Source organism: Nicotiana tabacum, chromosome 9, assembly GCF_000715075.1.
Source record: "Nicotiana tabacum cultivar K326 chromosome 9, ASM71507v2, whole genome shotgun sequence".
NCBI classification, from domain to species: Eukaryota; Viridiplantae; Streptophyta; class Magnoliopsida; order Solanales; family Solanaceae; genus Nicotiana; species Nicotiana tabacum.
Genome location: NC_134088.1, coordinates 16,457,616 through 16,476,238, shown reverse-complemented (window position 1 = coordinate 16,476,238; position 18,623 = coordinate 16,457,616). Strand labels below are relative to the sequence as shown.

Here is an 18,623-nt window from a genome sequence, read left to right as displayed (position 1 = left end):
TTTGGTAAGAAACAGAGTTATTCTGACGTGATTCAGACGTTCGATTGTGAAAATAGAAGTTTTAAAGCTTTCTTAAAAATTTCATTCGATTTGGTGATCAATTCGTAGTTTTAGGTGTTATTGTGGTGATTTGATTGCGTGAGCAAGTTCGTATGATGTTTTAGGACTTGTTTGCATGTTTGGTTTGGAGCCCCGAGGGTTCGAGTGAGTTTCGGATAGGCTACGGGAAGTTTTAGACTTAGAAATCTGTTTTTTCTGCAGCTTCAGGTTCCTTCTGGTTTCCTTCTTCGCGTTCGCGAAGGCTTTCTCGCGAACGTGAAGTGTGAGCTAGGCTGGGGGAGCGTTTGTTCTATGCGAACGTGAGGCCATGGTCATGAATGTGGAGCACTAGGGGATCTTCGCTTCGCGAATGCGTAGGGTATTGGAGGTGGGTTGGTGATCAGTGTGTTGTTCTACGCGAACGTGGGCCAAGGCTCGCGAATGCAATGGTCAGGGGGAACAAACCATCGTGAATGCGTGCAATCCATCACGAACGCGAAAGCCTTCAGGTTGTTGTGCATCGCGAACGCGGTAGGCCCTCCGCGAACGCGAAGAAGGCCTGACGCCCAGACCTTAAAACAGTTCAAAAACGGGATTTTACCCATTTTTCATAAACTATGCATTAGAGCTCGGCCTAGGTGTGATTTTGAAGGTAAAACTCAACACTAATTCATAGGTTTGTACCCTCTAACTCATTTTCTTCCATTTCTATCATCACCCATTAAATTTCTAGCCTTTTTGCAAATTGGGGATTTAGACCTCAATTTGGGATTGAATTCCAAAACTAATTACATATTCGGGCTCGAGGATGAATGGGTGTATGGGTCTTGGTCTGAATCTCGAGTTTTTACCAAACGAGCCGGGGTTGATTTTTGACTTTTTAAGAACAGTTTGGGAAACCTAAATTTATGCTTTGTAATTGATTTCTTTAGCAATATTCGTTGTTATTAAGTTAATTGTGGCTAGATACAGATGGTTTGGAGGTGGAATCTAGAGGAAAAACGGTAATTGAGCAGTGAGTGACTTGTGGAGCGAGGTAAGTATTGTGCCTAACTTTGACTTGAGGGATTAGGAATCCTTGCCTTAATTGCTATATGAAAATCATGTGAGCGACATATATATGAGGTGATGAGTACTTATGAGCTGCCAATTTATCTGTCTTGCATGTTCCTCTCCCGTTCTTCTTATATTGTTTCTTTCCCTGCCTTAATTGTTACATACCTACTTGTGTTTCTATGCTTAATTGCTACTTGTTAGATAGTATTTCTCCTTGTTGAAAATAATTGTTATTCCGTAGTTTCCTTATCCCCTATTACTTGCTTAAGCTGTTCTTATTTATGTTTTAGTGATATTCTGGATTGGCCTCGCTGAGTAGTATTACTTGTGTAGAGTTTTATTGAGTATAAGATTTCTATTTGCCTTGTTCTGAAGTTTAAGTATTGAGAAGGATCTTGTGTTAATTTGTGAAACTTCTATACTTCCTGTGTAATTGATATGAATATGGTGGGATCGGGTTGCCCGCTGCAATAGGTGGAATAAGGGTGATATATTGAGGAGGAATAAGGGTGAATTGATATTATACGGTGGGATCGGATTGCACGCTGCAGCAAGTGTAATAAGTGTAGAATGTGGTGAAATAAGGGTGAACTGTGATTGTGATTATTATGATATGGTGGGATCGGATTGCATGCCGCAACACTTTTATCTATATTTTGTGTTTATGATATTAAGAAGAAATAAGGGAGGATTGTGATATGTATGGTGAGATCGGGTTGCACGCCGCAATAATTTATATGTTTATGTTCTTTCTTTGACTGTGTTAGCTGTACAACAATATTTAATTGCGCATAAGGATTGGTAATAGCTGAGCATTGATGAAGTATGTTGGGTCCTGTATTTATTTCTTGCATACTTACTATTTTTACTTTATTCTGCTTTCTTTTCTGTCTTATTATTCACTGTATGCAGCTTATATTGTAAGTGTCCTGCCGTAGCCTCGTCAATCTTTCGTCGAGGTTAGGCTCGGCACTTACCAGTACATGGGGTCGGTTGTACTGATACTGCACCTTGCACTTTCTATGCAGATTTTAGAGCAGGTAGTGGCTGATCGAGAGGTTGGCTGCAGATTTCATAGATAGGAGACCCAAGGTAGTCCTGCTGACGTCCGCAGGCCCTGGCATCCCCTTCTACACTCTTATACTTATTGTTTTTACTTTACTTCACAAACAGTTATATTTTCTTTCGAAAAAATATTTGTAGAAAATCTTAGTGTGTTCGTGAATTGTGACTCCGGATTCTGGGTAGAAGTAGCATGTAATTAAAGTTGATATCTATATAGCTTCGCGTTTATTTCGCTTTTCTTTGCTTGTTTACTGATAATCACTAAAAATGTAAAGAATTGGCTAAATAATCTCTAACGTTGGCTTGCTTGGCAAGTGTGATGTTAGGTGTCATCACGGTCCCGACGGTGAGAATTTCAGGTCGTGACAAGTTAGTATCAGAGCACTAGGTTGCCTAGGTCTCAGAATTCAGGAATAAGCTTAGTAGAGTATGGGGGATCGATACGGAGACGTCTATGCTTATCTCTTAGAGGCTATAAAGTTAGGAACAAATTTCACTTTTATTCAACTCTGTCGTGCGATTTTGATTTTTCTCAATACTGATTGAACTCTCCTACACTTATTCCCTCGCAGATGGCGAGAACGAGTACCGCTTCTTCAGCTGAGCAGCAGAGCCTCCAGCAACAGCTCCTACGAAGGGCAAAGGTCGAGGCCGAGGCCGTTCCTTAGGTCGAGGCAGGGGCGGGGCTCAGCCCTGGGCCCGAGCAGCAGCCCCCAGCCGTGGAACCTCAGGTAGAGTTCGACGAGGAGGCTCCAACTCAAACTATTCCTGCCGGGCCAGCTCAGATCCGAGAGGGGTTTATTGCCACCCCAGTGCTTCAGGATGCTTTGGTCCAATTAGTGGGCCTTATGGAGAGTATGGCCCAGACTGGCGCATTCCCGATGGCACCAGGTCGTGACATTTTGCGTTTCTATATTTTCGATTATCTATACTGCAAAAATTTATCGAGCTAAATGCAATTAAGTTACCCATATTATAAAGCCAAACAAAGTGCTCTATTATAACATCAATCAATTAAGTTGTTTGATGTCATCATCATTTGATTTATCGTCCAAGATACATATAAGGCGGAATTAACCATATTGATCATACCAAAGTGATTTATTTTTCCACCGCACAACACAAAGAGCAACAATATAACCATCGAACCAACCTCAGTAATAATTTGACCAAAATTAAAAGTCTAACAGGAGTTTCAATACGCAAAATAAAAAAGAGTAATTCTAATAATAGATAAGTGGAAAAAAGAACAAGAGAATAGGAAAGGAAACAATATGTTAACTGTACACTTCCTGTGTCTTTCCATGTCATGCGTCAAGCTCTTCATCGTATAATATACCATACATTCTAAAAGGAGCTTATTTAGCCAATAAAAAGAATTTCACACTAAAGTATCCAAATGAAATTAACTACTACTCCCTTCGTTTCAATTTACTAGTCTTAGGGTACGCGCGCTGCGCGTGTACCCATATTACAATCAAAATCTTTATAAAAACCACATAAATATTATTAATCTAGATATAGAATTTAAACTAAAGGAAATAGTTAACTTCCTAAAAATATGAATGTTAATTTTGTTTAACTAATTCTATAAGAAAAGAAACGTCGCCCCACAAAGTCCTGATATATTTTATTGGATTTCGATATATGGGCTTTGTATTTAATTTAAAAGCTCAGAATAAGCATAATATGTTAATTTGTATTAGCAGTAATCTCTAAACTTCTTTATAGGAAACAACTTAAAAGGTTAAACTGAATGTAACAAGTTTGTATTATTCTAAAAAAATTGAACAATAAAGAGGATACCCCAATTATATACGGAGCCATGAATATGCTATAGTTTTATTTATTATTCGTTATTAAATAATTTTATATTTTTGTATGTATAATGTTTTGAAGAAATAGTACATCATTGAAGAGTAATATGATCTATTAATATTACAAAAAGATATGTTCATCCATAAATAATAGTTTGTGTTATAATATTCTTGCTTTTGGAGACAAAGACACATTAACTATAATTTTATAAAAAAGCAAGGATGGTTCGTTTCTTACATTGAATTATATGAACTTGACACTTCCCACAAAAAAAAAAATGTTCAATATAAGAACATAACATTTTTTAAAAACAAAATGTTAGGAGTAATTAAAAATGTAAATAAACCATTCTTAAGTTTTTGTTTGATAAGTAGCAAAGTTGCCGAGAATTTGGAATGGCAAATAATTGATTCCTCCTTAAAAAGATATTTTTCTCTTTTATTTAACCTAGATTTTAGAAATTAAAGACAAATTGGTTCCTTCTTGAAAACTATTTTTCTCATTTATTTATGGTAGGAGTGTTAGGGTATCTTTTACCTTTTTTTATTATTATTTATATTTATATTAGAATCTAACCATGTAAATCAAAGTGTATTTCATAATTCATTTTAGAAAAAATTGTAATTATACCCAAGATATTTCTTTTTTATATAAATTAGGAATAGTTAAATACTTTAAAGACAACTTTGTTCCTTCTTAAAGAGATAATTTTCTTGTTTATTTACATTTAGGATACTTTTTTTCTAAAAAATTATTTCAAAGAAATCAAATTGATAATAAAATTTGTTACAGATCCTTGGCTGCTGCTTGGTTGTCAGAAACGAACATCTTTCAAAGGCGAAAGTAGATACAATTTCCTTCCTACGCATTTTGAATAGTTTAATTCAAATTAATTTTTTCTTTTTCTAATTTTGAAGTACGTTGTTTTTTATGGGTAAAAGGATCTAGAAATGTCAAAGTTGTTTATTTATAGTAAATTTCAATAATTCTAAATATTATGAGCTAGTTCAAATAAGGAAAGATTTAATAAATAAAATTTTATTTGATTTTAAAATCCTATATATTAGGAGAATAATTAAATTACAATTTTGTATAATGTGAAAGTAATTTTTAAAGGGTAAAAAAGGCGAACGACATTTCGCTAAGGGCCTTCGTACTTTTAATATAGTATAGAATAGATGTAAACCTATTTCCTTTTTAATCCGTGTCAAAAAGAATAATCACTTTTCTTATTTGAAAATAATTTACCTTTATGCAATGATTTATAGGGACACAAAATATATGTGCCCCTTTTACATCACAAGTTCAAAAGTCTTCTCTCTTTTCTTAAATTCTGTATCCAGTCAAATTGGTTCACATAAATTAAAATGGAAGGAGTATTATTTATGCTGTTCTTCGCTTTTATTTATGCTCTATCCTAGTTTTTCTCTCCCTTGCTTCAACTCTCTCTCTCCTCTCCTCTCTCTTTGATCCATACAAACACTTGATTCTCAATTTTGGGTATGGTACATGGGATGCTCTGAAGAGATTTTTGCTATGTTAAAATGTGCATAACAAGACCTGGATATGCATCTATAGAATCCAAGAACATGAAGAGGCCTAAAACTGTAGTCTTATCATTTGAATTGAAGTTTAGATTCACTTAACATATTTTTAATCCCCGTTTTCAGCTTAAAGAATCTAATAATGATAGGTGGTAAAGAGGCTCAATTCCAATACTTTTATGATTCTTGATAATACCATATCTATTATGAAGTGTTTTTATGATTTTGTACATTAGTATTATAGGAATAGTGTTTAGATAAGGGGTAAAAATGTCATTCAATATTTTATGAATATTTTGGTAATTTAAGTTTATTCTTAAAAGTTTTTCCACTTTTAATATAAAATATGATATGCACTAACAACATATTTTTAGATTGTCCAATAGTACTCATAAATCTACCCAATTATTGTGGCTGTTTATATTAGGGGATTTGCATCTATATTCGCCTTTCGGGTATCATTTTAACTTATGCCTGTTTTGTAAAAAAAAATTGCAAACGTTCCCACTTTTTCGCGTAACTTTAGCATACGGGGCTGAAGTAGCAAAGACAATCACGCAAAACTTCAGCATTCTAGTAGACGGGCCTGAAGTAACAAAGGCAATACGCTGAAGTTTTTTTATCCTGGATAAGATGCTGAAGTTATTTAGTTCATTTGTAAAAACTTCAGCACTAAAATAGCTGAAGTTTTTTTATCCTAAATTCATTGGTTTTGTCATAAAATGCTGAAGTTATTTAGTTCATTTGTAAAAACGTCAGCACTAAATAAGCTGAAGTTTTTTTTGTCCTGGATAAACTTTTTTCAAAAACAACAGAAGATGCTGAAGTTATTTAGTTCATTTGTAAAAACTTCAGCACTAAAATAGCTGAAGTTTTTTTTGTCTTTGATTCATTAGTTTTGTCATAAAGCCTTTTCAAAAACTTCAGCAGAAGATGCTGAAGTTATTTAATTCATTTGTAAAAACTTCAGCACTATACAAGCCGAAGTTTTTGAAAAAGCTTTCTAACATACTAGATAAATAATCACCTTATTCTTTCATAGTGTATTACTACTATAAAATAATCAGATTGCCAACAATATCTAAATCATAAATTTTGGAAACAATAAACGTGAAAAGAACAGAATTACGTGGAAATATTCACAAATTATTGTCTACTAACTTATGTAATTATTTATAATTTATTTTTAGATAATCTGATAAATATACTTATGACAATTATCCCATGAACTGAAGTTTCATAGCAACACCAACAGCAGCAAAAGAAAGAAGAAGAAAACGAAGGAGGAGAAAGGAGACTGAAGTTGTTTAAAAAGTTGGTACAAGTTAAAACTTTTAAAAAAAATGGGTATAGCTTAAATGAGGACGACTAAATAGGGCGCTCCGTGCAATTTTTACTGGAGAAAACACACACATTTAATTAATTAAAGCCTTGAAGGTTGAATGTACTTCGTCTTATATCACAATGACCAAAATTATCATTTACCAATAATTAAGGGGATCAAATGTGCTATCAACTGAATGTTCAAAAGAAAAAAGAATATGGGAATATTCCAAAAACTGAAGCGGACCATTCAAATTTGTGCTAATTATTCATCTAACGAGCACCTTCCACGTGGCAGTGAAAAGTTCCCACAAATTAGATTTCCTCATTAAATTGGGGCCTCTAATTATTAACTCCGTGGCAATTCCAAGTCCTCATTCCTAGAACATAAAAATTTTTTTGAAATAAAAGAACGTGGAAAAAATTAAATAAAGACAAAAACAGTAACCCCCCAAAAAAGTAGAAGTAAAATCACCAATTTAAAAAGAAATTGAAAAAACCCCTCTTTCTGATTGATCTATATAAAAATTGCTGAGTATAGGAGCATTAGTGCAATAATTTTTTTTTTCATATTCAAGAAAAATCAAAGAATTCTTGAAAAACCCCAACAATGGCTAAATTCACAGTTAGAGCAGAAAACAATAACTTATTTAATTTTCCCAACTTTGTAAACCATAAAGTTTCAATCTTTAACACTTTGAGACCTCAAAGATTGAATCTTTTAGCCCAAAACCATAGTTTGAAGTTCAGAGTTTCTTGCAGCATAATAGAGAGAGAAAAGGAAAAAGCTTTAGAAAGGCAGAGAATACTTGAGGGGTTGAAAGTGAATGGTGAGTTGAGCAAGAAGGGGGAATTGATCTCAACTTCTGGAAATGAATTGGGAGCTGAAAATGAGGATAAGGAAGTTGGTTTTGAGTGGAGTTGGCCACCTTGGAAGAATTTGCCTCAAAGATATAAGCTCATTGGAACTACTTCTCTTGCCTTTGTTATCTGTAATATGGATAAGGTAATTGAATTCTTTTCATATAGTAACATATTGTGATGTTTTCAGTTCAAGAATTGCATTATTTGATCTTTTCTGAAAACTGATTGTGCGTTTCAGCTCCTAATTTTTGTTGTTGATAGTGAAGGGGGCTTGAAGGAACAGTAAATGTCTCCTTGTGACTAAGGGTTTGAGTTGTGGAAGCAATCACTAATGCTTGTATTAGGATAGGCTGTCTACATCAAAGGGGTACGGCCCTTCACCGAACCCTTCATGAATGCGGGATGCCTTATGCATCGGGTTGCCCTTTTTTTGGATAGTATCATTGTCTTGAGCTCATAATTGATGGATTGATGGTTTTGTTGATAAGTTGACTTTATAATTTGGTCTTGCTAAGAGCTTTCTGTTCTTGGTGTGATTGTTAAGTTAATTGTCATTTAGTTTAATGTTAAGAACACTGCTACTATTAGTAGTCCAATCGGCTTTTAATGTTGTTTGGATGATTACTTGAGAAAGGAAACTTTTGCTAAATTGAATTATAAGACGTTCTTGCGAATAGCTTACATATGGGAGTGCATGGATTTTGTGTCTCTAATGAGACCCATGTTTCGGTATAACCAGAGATGTGGCAGCATTGGTGGAGCCAGAATTTTCACTAAGGAGAGTCAAAATATAAGAATTAAACACACGAAGAAGCCAAGGGGATTCAACATATAGTACATATGCATAAGAAAAAGTTTACCTAACTACACAGTGTAATTTTCACGTGAAAGTTGGCTCCGCCTCTGTGTGGCAGTCAAGGGCATGGTAGCTCGAGTTCTAGTGCAACTTTGAAGTATGATGATATATACAAGTGGAACATCAAATGGTCTGGTCTTTGGCCTAAGGTCTCACAAAGTTAGTAAGTTTCCTAGGGATGTAAGTACAAAATAGGATAATTCCCCTAGATGGTGACTTTACCCTTTTTCCTTTGCACACTTCGTGGCCGAATGCATTTCTTCGACCTCTCAATGGTGGCAGAATGAAGTGTAAGATGTATCTTGCTAATGTGATAACGTTGATTCCAACGTGCATTAGCAAATGCAAATGAGAGGATTCGAGATGAGAAATGCTCCTTTTTTGGTGCTCTTGTCTACTATTGGCACTGGTTAGCACTTTCCTTGCAGCTGGAGTTAAGTATAACAGAAGCGAAAAAGAAATTGTTTCGGTTCGCTCATGGAGCAGTGTCGAATGTGATCATGCGAAATGGCTTAACAAGCATAAATCTTTTTGTTTCTTTTGGAGTTTTCTGCCTTTTCAGTTAATTAAAATTTGATAATTTCATTTCTTTTACTGAATAGGTCAATTTGAGCATTGCCATTATTCCAATGTCGCATCAATTCGGTTGGAATTCATCAGTAGCTGGATTGGTCCAGTCATCTTTCTTTTGGGGTTATGCATTAAGTCAATTGCCAGGTGGATGGCTTTCGAAGATATTTGGTGGGAGGTAAGTTTTTGGATGGTCAAGTTTCTGTTGTTGTGCAATAGATGAGAATCTTCTAGTCTCTGATTGTTGGCTAGAAGCAAACCAACTTTACTGTATATATCCTTTTACAATTGGTGCTATAGTTAACAGACTTACTATATTTCTAAGCTACCAACTTTACAAAAGATCTTCCCAAACGGCGGGGGAGATAGCATGCCATGTTGATCATTTCATCATTCATCATGCTTATTGGATTTTTCTTTTGTTTGCAGTAAAGTTCTTGAAGTTGGAGTCTTAGTCTGGTCTCTGGCAACAATGTTAGTTCCCTATCTTGCAGGGTTTATGCCTGCACTCATCTTTTCAAGGATCTTGGTAATTTGGTCTTGACTTTTCTAGGATATTTACAAAAACACTGATTTTTATCTACGTTAACAAAAGAAGGATTATTGGTCTTTGGCCTTGCTTTATGTGTTTCGGAAACTTACCTCATTCTCAAAAGATGTGGATATTACTCATGTATTGTTCTTCCTAGACTTATTCTATATCTATTGATTTCCAAGTATAGGTTGGGATAGGAGAAGGAGTTTCACCATCAGCTGCCACTGACCTGATTGCCAGGTATGTTCGAACTGATAAGTACTTAAACATGAATCTGGACAATGGTTCATTATCTTAACCTTGCTTTTGCATGCGTTGAATCACCCCTTTACAATGGAAATAATGGTTCATCTTTCTGCTAATGCTTCTAAAGTTTATGTTCCTTGCTGTATAATGTATAAAATGTTACGTATTGTGCTTCTCAACTGGACTTTGATATTGAACTGGAATGATGACAAGCTTGCATGTCAGCTGGTTTAGCTAGTTCGGATAGCTGAGAGAATGTTGCTTCAATGTTACTCTATTTTCGTACAATGCTCTATATTACATATTATAGGATACTTAGAATTTGAAGAGAATTTTGAGATACAAACTATAGCTAGCGTTTCTGATGATACAAAGTCTTAAAAGGCCATACCGATTGAAGTTATCTCTACGAGGCCTCTGAAAAATCCACATCTGTGTTGGAATCTAGAATACTTATCCAATTATGTTGTTAAATCGTCTTTAAGGTTGAAATATATCATATACTTTAGACCTATACAAGGCCTCTGAAAAGTCCACGTCAATACTTATCGAATCATGTTGTTAGCATGCCTTTGCGTGCAAAATTTAATATTTTTGTGTATATTTCATTTACCATGTTTGTTTTGTCTCTGCATATTATGTACAGGACAATACCATTAGAAGAACGCTCTCGAGCAGTATCATTTGTTTTTGGTGGTTTGAGTTTTGGAAGTGTTACCGGGTATTTTTCATCTTAAACTTAATTATCAGTCATATACCAGTATATTGGAATATCTCATATACATTTCTATCTTATCAAATGATTATGTGGTTTTGAGGAAGATAAAAGTTGGAATTTCAAATGCAGACTTAGTTTCTAGACTTTTAGTTCGTTGGACATATACCAAACTGTTGATGTGATATCAAACCAGGATATCTTTGACACTAGCATAATATCATACCGAGTTATCTTTGACATTAGCATTCAGCAGAAGAAATTATACTTCATTTATGACAAGGGCTGTACAGCACTTCTGACCCCTATCTAGGCATCTTGGTTTTACTCTTTATGGTCATAGTAACTGCAGAAAGTGCAAAATGTATCAGGAAAAGGTGTTAGAGAAAATTCCTGATCAGCGCTTTCGATTCTGAAGTTCTGTAATATAACCTGCACGATTTCTTACAAATTGTTCGTAGAAATTCAAAATCATGTTGCGTCTAATCCATTTTTTGTTTCTTTTTTAGATTCTCCTAGGCATGGCTAAAGTTCTTTTATTAATGTGGTTTGGTGATCATCTAAAATTTTCTGAATTTGCAGACTTCTGTTGGCTCCTCCACTGATCCAGAACTACGGGTGGGAGTCTGTATTTTACTTGTTTGGCTTTCTAGGCATAGGTTGGTAAGTTGGCCTCCTCCTTTCTCCTTCCCCAACAAAAAAAAAGGAAAAAAGAAAAGAAAAGTAGATCGCTCTACTGCCCCTAAATCCTTTCAACCAATTTTACGTGCCACCTATTTGTTGTTGTCATCCCCGCTTACAGAATGTTGCTATTCTTTAGGCTGTTCTTAGCTGAAGCTTTTCTTTCCTCTTTATGTCAATCCAATCTCCACAGATTTTGAAGTAATTTTCCTTCCCTTTGGTATGCTTTGATTTATTTTGATCATATCTGGTCTTGTTCCACCTTTCCAGTCATTCTAGATAAAATTTTCAAATGTAGGATTTTCCGTTACTTAAATCGTCTATCTCCATCACTTGTAGTTATTTATCATTTCAATGAATGATCGCTTACAAGAATACCAGCTACAGTACCTATTATCCAAAGAGGAATCCTTCCCGTAGTATTGGCCATTTACCCCACTTCCCTCCGGATTTCGTCAAGTGGTCATTGGTTTCAGTTTTTCATTTTGAGAAGAAATTACTCTTTGAGTTGCATTATCCCTAGCTTAGTTATTTACCAATAAAGCACATATTAACCAATTCTAAGCTGATGTGCTTATCTCTGCATATTTCAGGTTTTTAGGATTTCAATTGGTTAAAGAAGATCGGCCCTGGTTTTCCACAGAATCCATGTCTTGTGAGTAGAGTTTCTTGTTTCCACCGCCTTCTCAAAATTGTGGTAAAATCTGGTCTAGTCGAGTACTAACAATATCAACTTTAATTTTATCTGCTTTTGTATTGCTTTGTACTGCATTTCTGATTGGGCAAGCAATATTTTGATGTTTGCAGGGCCGCCGTCTTTTTCTAGAAATAAATCAATGGGTTCATCATTGGGAGAGTTGAGCGCCTCTCTAAAGGTATGTGTACAGAAAATCAGTTGGAGAACAAGTCTAAAACAGTTGATTGGATATCTTTTGGTTGTCTACATACAATTTAAAGATAAGTTAAACTAAATGTAACATTAAGTAGAATTGCAATAATCATTATAAAATTAACTTCTGGAGTCTCCTCAAGCTATGTTGGGTGCTATTTTTTCCCGTGTTTAATGGTGTAGTAGTCAGGCTCCAACTTCTTGCAAAGACTTCATTTAATCCACAAAAAAAAATCTTACTTTGGTTAACGACATTAACATTGAAGCTTATACCAATTGAACCTTAATTGTAGGATGTACCGTGGAAGGCATTTTTCAAAAGCAAAGCTGTGTGGGCGATGATATATGCACATTTTTGTGGGAGTTGGGGCCATTATACTTGCTTATCTTGGCTTCCTACCTATTTCAGGTAACTATTTGCCATGATTGAGCTTAGTTTTTTTTTTTAATAACCGTGGTGTCTGGGTCAGCTCGCGCGCATCTCGACTATTTTCACGGGAACCTACTACCTCCCACAAACAACAGGTACTAGGTAACTCTATCTGCCAAGGCTTGGTCAAATAGGAAGAAATCACCTAGTGTTTTTGCTTCCGTTGGGACTTGAACCTGAAACCTCATTATTCTCAAGCCACTTCATTGACTATTAGGCCATACCCTTGGGTGCTGCTTGAGCTTAGTACTAAGAGCTTTTCTTTGTAATGTTTCATTTTTCTTGTTTGTGACGCTAGTGCCATGGTTCATAAATGACAAATATTTTGAAAATGTGGTCATATTGAATGAAATTGTAAAAGGCAAGGTACGACGATTAAAACTGTGTAAAAGATGCTTTAAATTGGATGTCTGCAGATGGCAGTTCAATTTTTCTGGCCTATCAGCTTCTAAGTCCAATAAAAGTTCACTACTTAGAAAGCTTATAAAAAACAAAGCTGAAACAGAAAAACTGAGAGAAGGAAATAAACCTTGACTCTATACTACATGGTGCGATTTGACCAAGAACTTAAATAACCAGGAATTTATTTATATTAAAATTTCGCGCGAAAAACAACAGAAAAGGGATAAATAATTTTGGTCCAAAAAATATATATATCAATCAAATCCAAATACGAAGCCAAAGACGGTGCGATGCTTGCTCTCTTCTCAACTCTTTAAGAGCTAGAAGAAGTGCTTCTATATATGGGCACAACAATCTTCCTCTTCCTCTTCCTCTTCCTATCCACTGACGGACAAAGTTCCTTTGTAAAAAATAACCAATTTAAAATTTCATTCCCCTCTATTTCTTTTCCCTCCATTTCCCTCACACTTCAACTACAACCCAACATGGTAAAGTACCCAAAGGATTCAACCTTTTTTCCTTTTAAGATGTTTTCTCCGGTCTTATCAAGGTTGATGATAACCAAGTTATAATAACTATGATGATAACCAAACTTCCTTAAGAGTATAGAGTTAAAATATTAGCAGGAAAAGGAATTCAACTACTTATAACAAATTATTTTATTTTTTGTAAGTTTATATTCAATATATTTGTTGTTTGAGTAGAGAAGAAAAAGTTATATACTAAAGTGGAATTTTGAACTGCTATATATTGGAGAAAATAGGAATAAATGCTATTTGTAAGAGAAAGCGCTTCTTAAGTGTTTTTCTATATGTTTGATTTGCATCCCTGCAGTGAGGAGCTGAACCTTAATCTGACAGAAGCAGCATGGGTAAGTCTACTGTATCTTTGCTTCCCATCTCTAGTTGCTTTCCTAATATTCATGTGTCAATGTCTAGAGAGAATATGTTGCACCCATCCCTTAATTGTTCAAGACTTTCACAAATATAATATTGTGATACATCATTTTTCATTCACGCCTCAGCATGCCTCAGCATTGAAATCCAAATTTCTGCAGTCACTTATTGCATATACCCCTGAATTTTCTAGATATGTTATTCATGTGAGTAATTAAGAGGAGATATCTTTTTAAGTGAGACAATGAAAGAACAAACTATCTGCAGCTCGGGCACATTACCAGTTGAAGTACTTTACTATAAACTACAAAATAACCTACATTTGTGGAGGAAATCCTGCTTCCAAAAAGGATTGAACCTAAGACTTTAAGGGACCTCAACTATTTACTTGAGCTAGGCCTTCTTAAGGGGCAGTCCGGTGCACAAAGCATCCCGCATTCATGCAGGGTTCGAGGAAGGGCTGCATCCCTAAGGGGTGTGATGTAGACGGTCTAACGTAATGCAAGCATTAGTGGCTAGGCCTTCTTGATTTGACAATATCAACAAGTTTGAGTCTGTGAGCCACCCTTTTAAGGCCCTCTAAAGTTGCAGTTGTTTTTTGTATAACTAATCTCCGTTCTTCATCACCAAAAGTTGAAATTTAAATGTGCATTTTTATGGTGAATATTATGCATGATCACAAAGGAAAAACTGTATCAATCTTTTCTTCCCGGAATATAATTAATTAGTGAGACTGGAGACGAGTTAAAGTTTCTCTAATGTCCCTTCACTAGTAACATGCACACGACAGTTACATTTTATAAGCCTATTTCCCTTCTGACTATGTATTGTCTAGGGTCACTTTGGATACTTTCTTCCTCTAAAAATGGCAGCCCGGTGCACTAAGCTCCCGCTACCGCTATGCGCGGGGTCCGGGAAAGGTCGGACCACAAGGATCTATTGTACGCAGTTTTATCCTGCATTTCTGCAAGAGGTTGTTTCCACGGCTAGAACCCATAACACCTGGATACTTTCTTCCTCTGAAGTAGTTAAATCAATAAGAATTGTTGAAGTACCTTTTTTAAGAAAATTTAACATGAAATAATTATCTTATGTAATTTCCTACAGTCATTACCATTTAGTTCTAGTAATTTACTGCCAACTCTGATGGTAAGCAACCTCTGATGGACAAGAGGGGTTGCTCTGATGGTAAGCAACCTCCACTTCCAACCAAGAGGTTGTGAGTTCGAGTCACCCCAAGAGCAAGGTGGGGAGTTCTTGGAGGGAAGGATGCCGAGGGTTTATTTGGAAACAGCCTCTCTACCCCAGGGTAGGGGTAAGGTCTGCGTACACACTACCCTCCCCAGACCCCACTAGTGTGATTATAATGGGTGGTGGTTGTTGTTGTTGTTGTAATTTACTGCCAACTCTAATCAATGTTCGACTTGAGTTATCAAGTAAGACTGCTTACGCAACTAAGGAATATCCTCACAATTGTTTAACTTATATTTCAGGTCTCAGTTTTCCCTCCATTAGCTTCAATTTTTGTTACAAGCATTGCATCACAATTTGCTGATAGCTTGATTTCCAAAGGGGTTGATACATCAGTGGTACTTAGACTTTTCCTTATTTTCTCTATTCCCGGAATGTAATTTTTATGGTCTAACCCCTAGTTTTTCACGTCTCTTTATATGATGAGAACTGGAGAACTTCATATTTGTACTATATCATCTATATTTTTTTTCTTTAACCCTTTGAACAAGAGTAAATAATGCTCAATTCTATATCTACAAGTAATGCTTGAAAAAAATGTGGGATTTTCTTGATTGTATCGAAGCAAGCTATGTTATTGGAAGTCACACTCTTTATGTTGATCTTGATTGGTGTTCCACTAATTATATTTTTGTAGTTTTTCCAATTTTTTATTTATTGGAAGCTGCATGCCTTAGGATGACGACGATTTTGTTCTTAATGCTAGTAGAACGGATAGCACTCATGAAGAAGCTTCAAATGGTTTTTATTGGTAGAATTTAAGATTCTCAATCACTTAAAGTTATTGTGGATAACATGGTACTCAAATGGAAAAAGAACTTTCAAAGCAAAAGAAAATTTGATAGATAATTTATAAACTGATTTTTTTGATTAATGTCTTTGCAAGTTAATATTTCTCATCATTTCGGAGAAACTTATAAGTGATGATCTATGTTTTGATATCTTGCTGTGTAACTGGGGTGAGACAAGCACAGAATCTGGTTCCTGGTAATAAGTGTTAAATTCCCCCAACATGCTCAGTGTAATATTTTATATATACTTTTTAAAGCATATCTTTGATTTTCCCTCCCCCAACCTCCTGCTTATCGTTCCCTATAACCTTTTTTCTAATCAATGCTTCATCGGTCTCTTTATCTCATAATTTGTGTATATACCAATAATGCAACAAAGATTGAAGCAACTTGACAAGGTGGATACTTACCCTTTGTAACTCATCTGAACTAACAGGTGAGAAAAATTTGTCAAACAATTGCTTTTTTATCCCCGGCGACCTGTATGATTCTTTCTTCCTTGGACTTTGGTTTGCCTCCTTGGGAAGTAGTAACAATCCTCACTGGTGGTTTAGCTCTCTCAAGTTTTGCCTTATCAGGTACTCCAGTAAATTGCTCTTGGTTTCAAGAATTCTGAACTTGGGATGTAAATTCTAATAAAGATGCACTTCTTCCTCATCTGCTGGTACAATTGATCTTGTCAAATTTTTCATTGTTGCAGGCCTATATTGCACCCATCAAGACATTTCACCCGAATATGCAAGCATTCTTCTGGTATGTTTAGCATCAGGGCTGCATTTGTTTTATACATGTGCATGTTTTTTGATGCAAGATAATTATCTCTTTTTCTTCTTCCTCCTCTTCTTCTTTCTCACCTTTCTGAGCCGAGGGTCTATTGGAAACAACATCTCTACCTTCACTAGGTAGGCATAAGGCCTGGATACACATTACCCTCCCAGGCCCCACACGGGGATTGTTGTTATAATTATCTCTAAACATTCTTTGCATGGACACAAGGAAATCAAGTTCTACCTTCCATTGAACTCAAAGTTGGTTAATATGGTGTTTCTTAGCTTGTATTTATGAGTTCTCTGTAATTAGAATGTCGCTGTAATCCTCATGCATAAATATGATATTGGTTCCTGCACTTCATTCTTTGATCTACTCCTGTTATGCACAAAATTGTCGCAAATATCCTATGAAGTTCATATAATGGCCTTATACCTGTCTATTTTCCTTGTAACTGTTTGTAGCCACTGAAAAAATTTCCTTTTGGTAAGACTATCTGCATTGATTAGTTGGATGTCCGAAGAAGTTCATATAATGGTCTTATACCTGTCCGAAGAAGATTAGTTGGATGTCATCTTTCAAATTCAAGTCCAGATATTCTTTTTTTGTTTCCAACTTTGATAAACTGTATATGCAGGGTATTACCAACACCGTGGGGGCAGTTCCCGGAATTGTAGGCGTCGCTCTCACTGGTTTTCTTCTTGATTCAACTCACTCGTGGAGCGTAAGCTATCTTACATTCCCCAAGAACACCCTAAAACCTTAATAAGCCTCATCCGTTTGAAGATCAGTTCATAAATTTTACAACTTATTTTGTGCAGATTTCTTTGTTTGCACCATCAATTTTCTTCTACCTCACTGGAACAGTTGTGTGGCTGGCATTTGCAAGCAGTAAGCCGCAGACCTTCTCGGAGGGTGATTGACCTCATTATTCAGCTCGGGTTGATCAGCAAACATACATAAATACTACTAACAGCTCAGCACGAAACATATTGTCTACTAATCCATTTTTTTTTTGTATGTATAAAGTATATTAATCATGAATTGTAGGGATTTTGCAACTTTAGTGAAGAGTACCCTCATTTTTCAGATTGTAGTTACATAAAGTGCTCAGCAGATGTATAATGAACATCTTTAATAGTTATGGTTTACTCCAAATACTCATCAGCAGCTTTCCATGGTACTTTTTGCATTACTTCCCCTTCAACTATTGTATCTTCTTGAAATTATAGCAGATTAGTAGCAAGCTGAGGAAATGCCAGATCTATTCTAGGATTTAAAAAGGAATGTACTAATTGTTTTTCCTCCAAAGGTTAATCCTATAAAGTAGTTCAGCATTTGTGTTCACATTGTATTTATTGCATCTTTTTTTGTTACTCCCTCTGTCTCAAATTATCTGTTGTGTTTCTCTTCTCACTATTTAGAAATCTAGGAATTACCGATCAAAAATTTGTGACCAAAGTTGGTTGGTCAAAAAAAGCGACCAACGTTGGTCGCTAATGTGGAGAAAATTATTAAATAATTATTTTAAATAATTTACCGACCAAGGTTGGTCACTTTTTGGTCGGTAAAGTGGTCAACATGTTGACCGGGCTGGTCAGACTTGCTTAGTCAAAGAAATATTGAAATTAGCGACCAACTTTAGTCGCTAATGTGGGACCCAGTCATAACGTTTTAATAATTATATTATTATTTAAAATATTTTATAAAATATAAATAAATATTATTTAAAATTGGCGACCAAAGTTGGTCGGTTATGAAAGAGGAAGCAAGTAGCGACCAACTTTGGTCGCTAATTTGGAACCCAGTTAAAACGTTTAATAATTATATTATTATTTATAATATTTTATAAAATATAAATAAATCTTATTTAAAATTAGCGAC

The 18,623-nt window shown here is 35.4% G+C and overlaps 1 protein-coding gene across 1 annotated transcript; it reads left to right on the top strand.

Annotated features, from left to right (window-relative positions):
• Positions 1-7,202: 7,202 nt before the first annotated feature.
• On the top strand, positions 7,203-17,897 carry LOC107805641 (putative anion transporter 6, chloroplastic). Its single transcript, XM_016629714.2, has 15 exons — positions 7,203-7,851; positions 9,168-9,313; positions 9,565-9,664; positions 9,858-9,910; positions 10,563-10,637; positions 11,214-11,294; positions 11,906-11,967; positions 12,120-12,187; positions 12,495-12,610; positions 13,868-13,904; positions 15,423-15,518; positions 16,408-16,549; positions 16,672-16,724; positions 17,377-17,463; positions 17,561-17,897. The coding sequence occupies exons 1-15, from the start codon at positions 7,456-7,458 to the stop codon at positions 17,660-17,662; spliced, it is 1,614 nt and encodes a 537-aa protein (XP_016485200.1). The 5' UTR covers positions 7,203-7,455; the 3' UTR covers positions 17,663-17,897.
• The last annotated feature ends 726 nt before the right edge of the window (positions 17,898-18,623 follow it).

Coding starts and splice junctions, on each gene's coding strand:
- LOC107805641 (XM_016629714.2), top strand. CDS start 7,456: ATGGCTAAATTCACAGTTAGAGCAGAAAACAATAACTTATTTAATTTT. Junction 9,911..10,562: donor GCCACTGACCTGATTGCCAG/GTATGTTCGAAC, acceptor TATTATGTACAG/GACAATACCATTAGAAGAAC. Junction 17,464..17,560: donor ATTCAACTCACTCGTGGAGC/GTAAGCTATCTT, acceptor TATTTTGTGCAG/ATTTCTTTGTTTGCACCATC.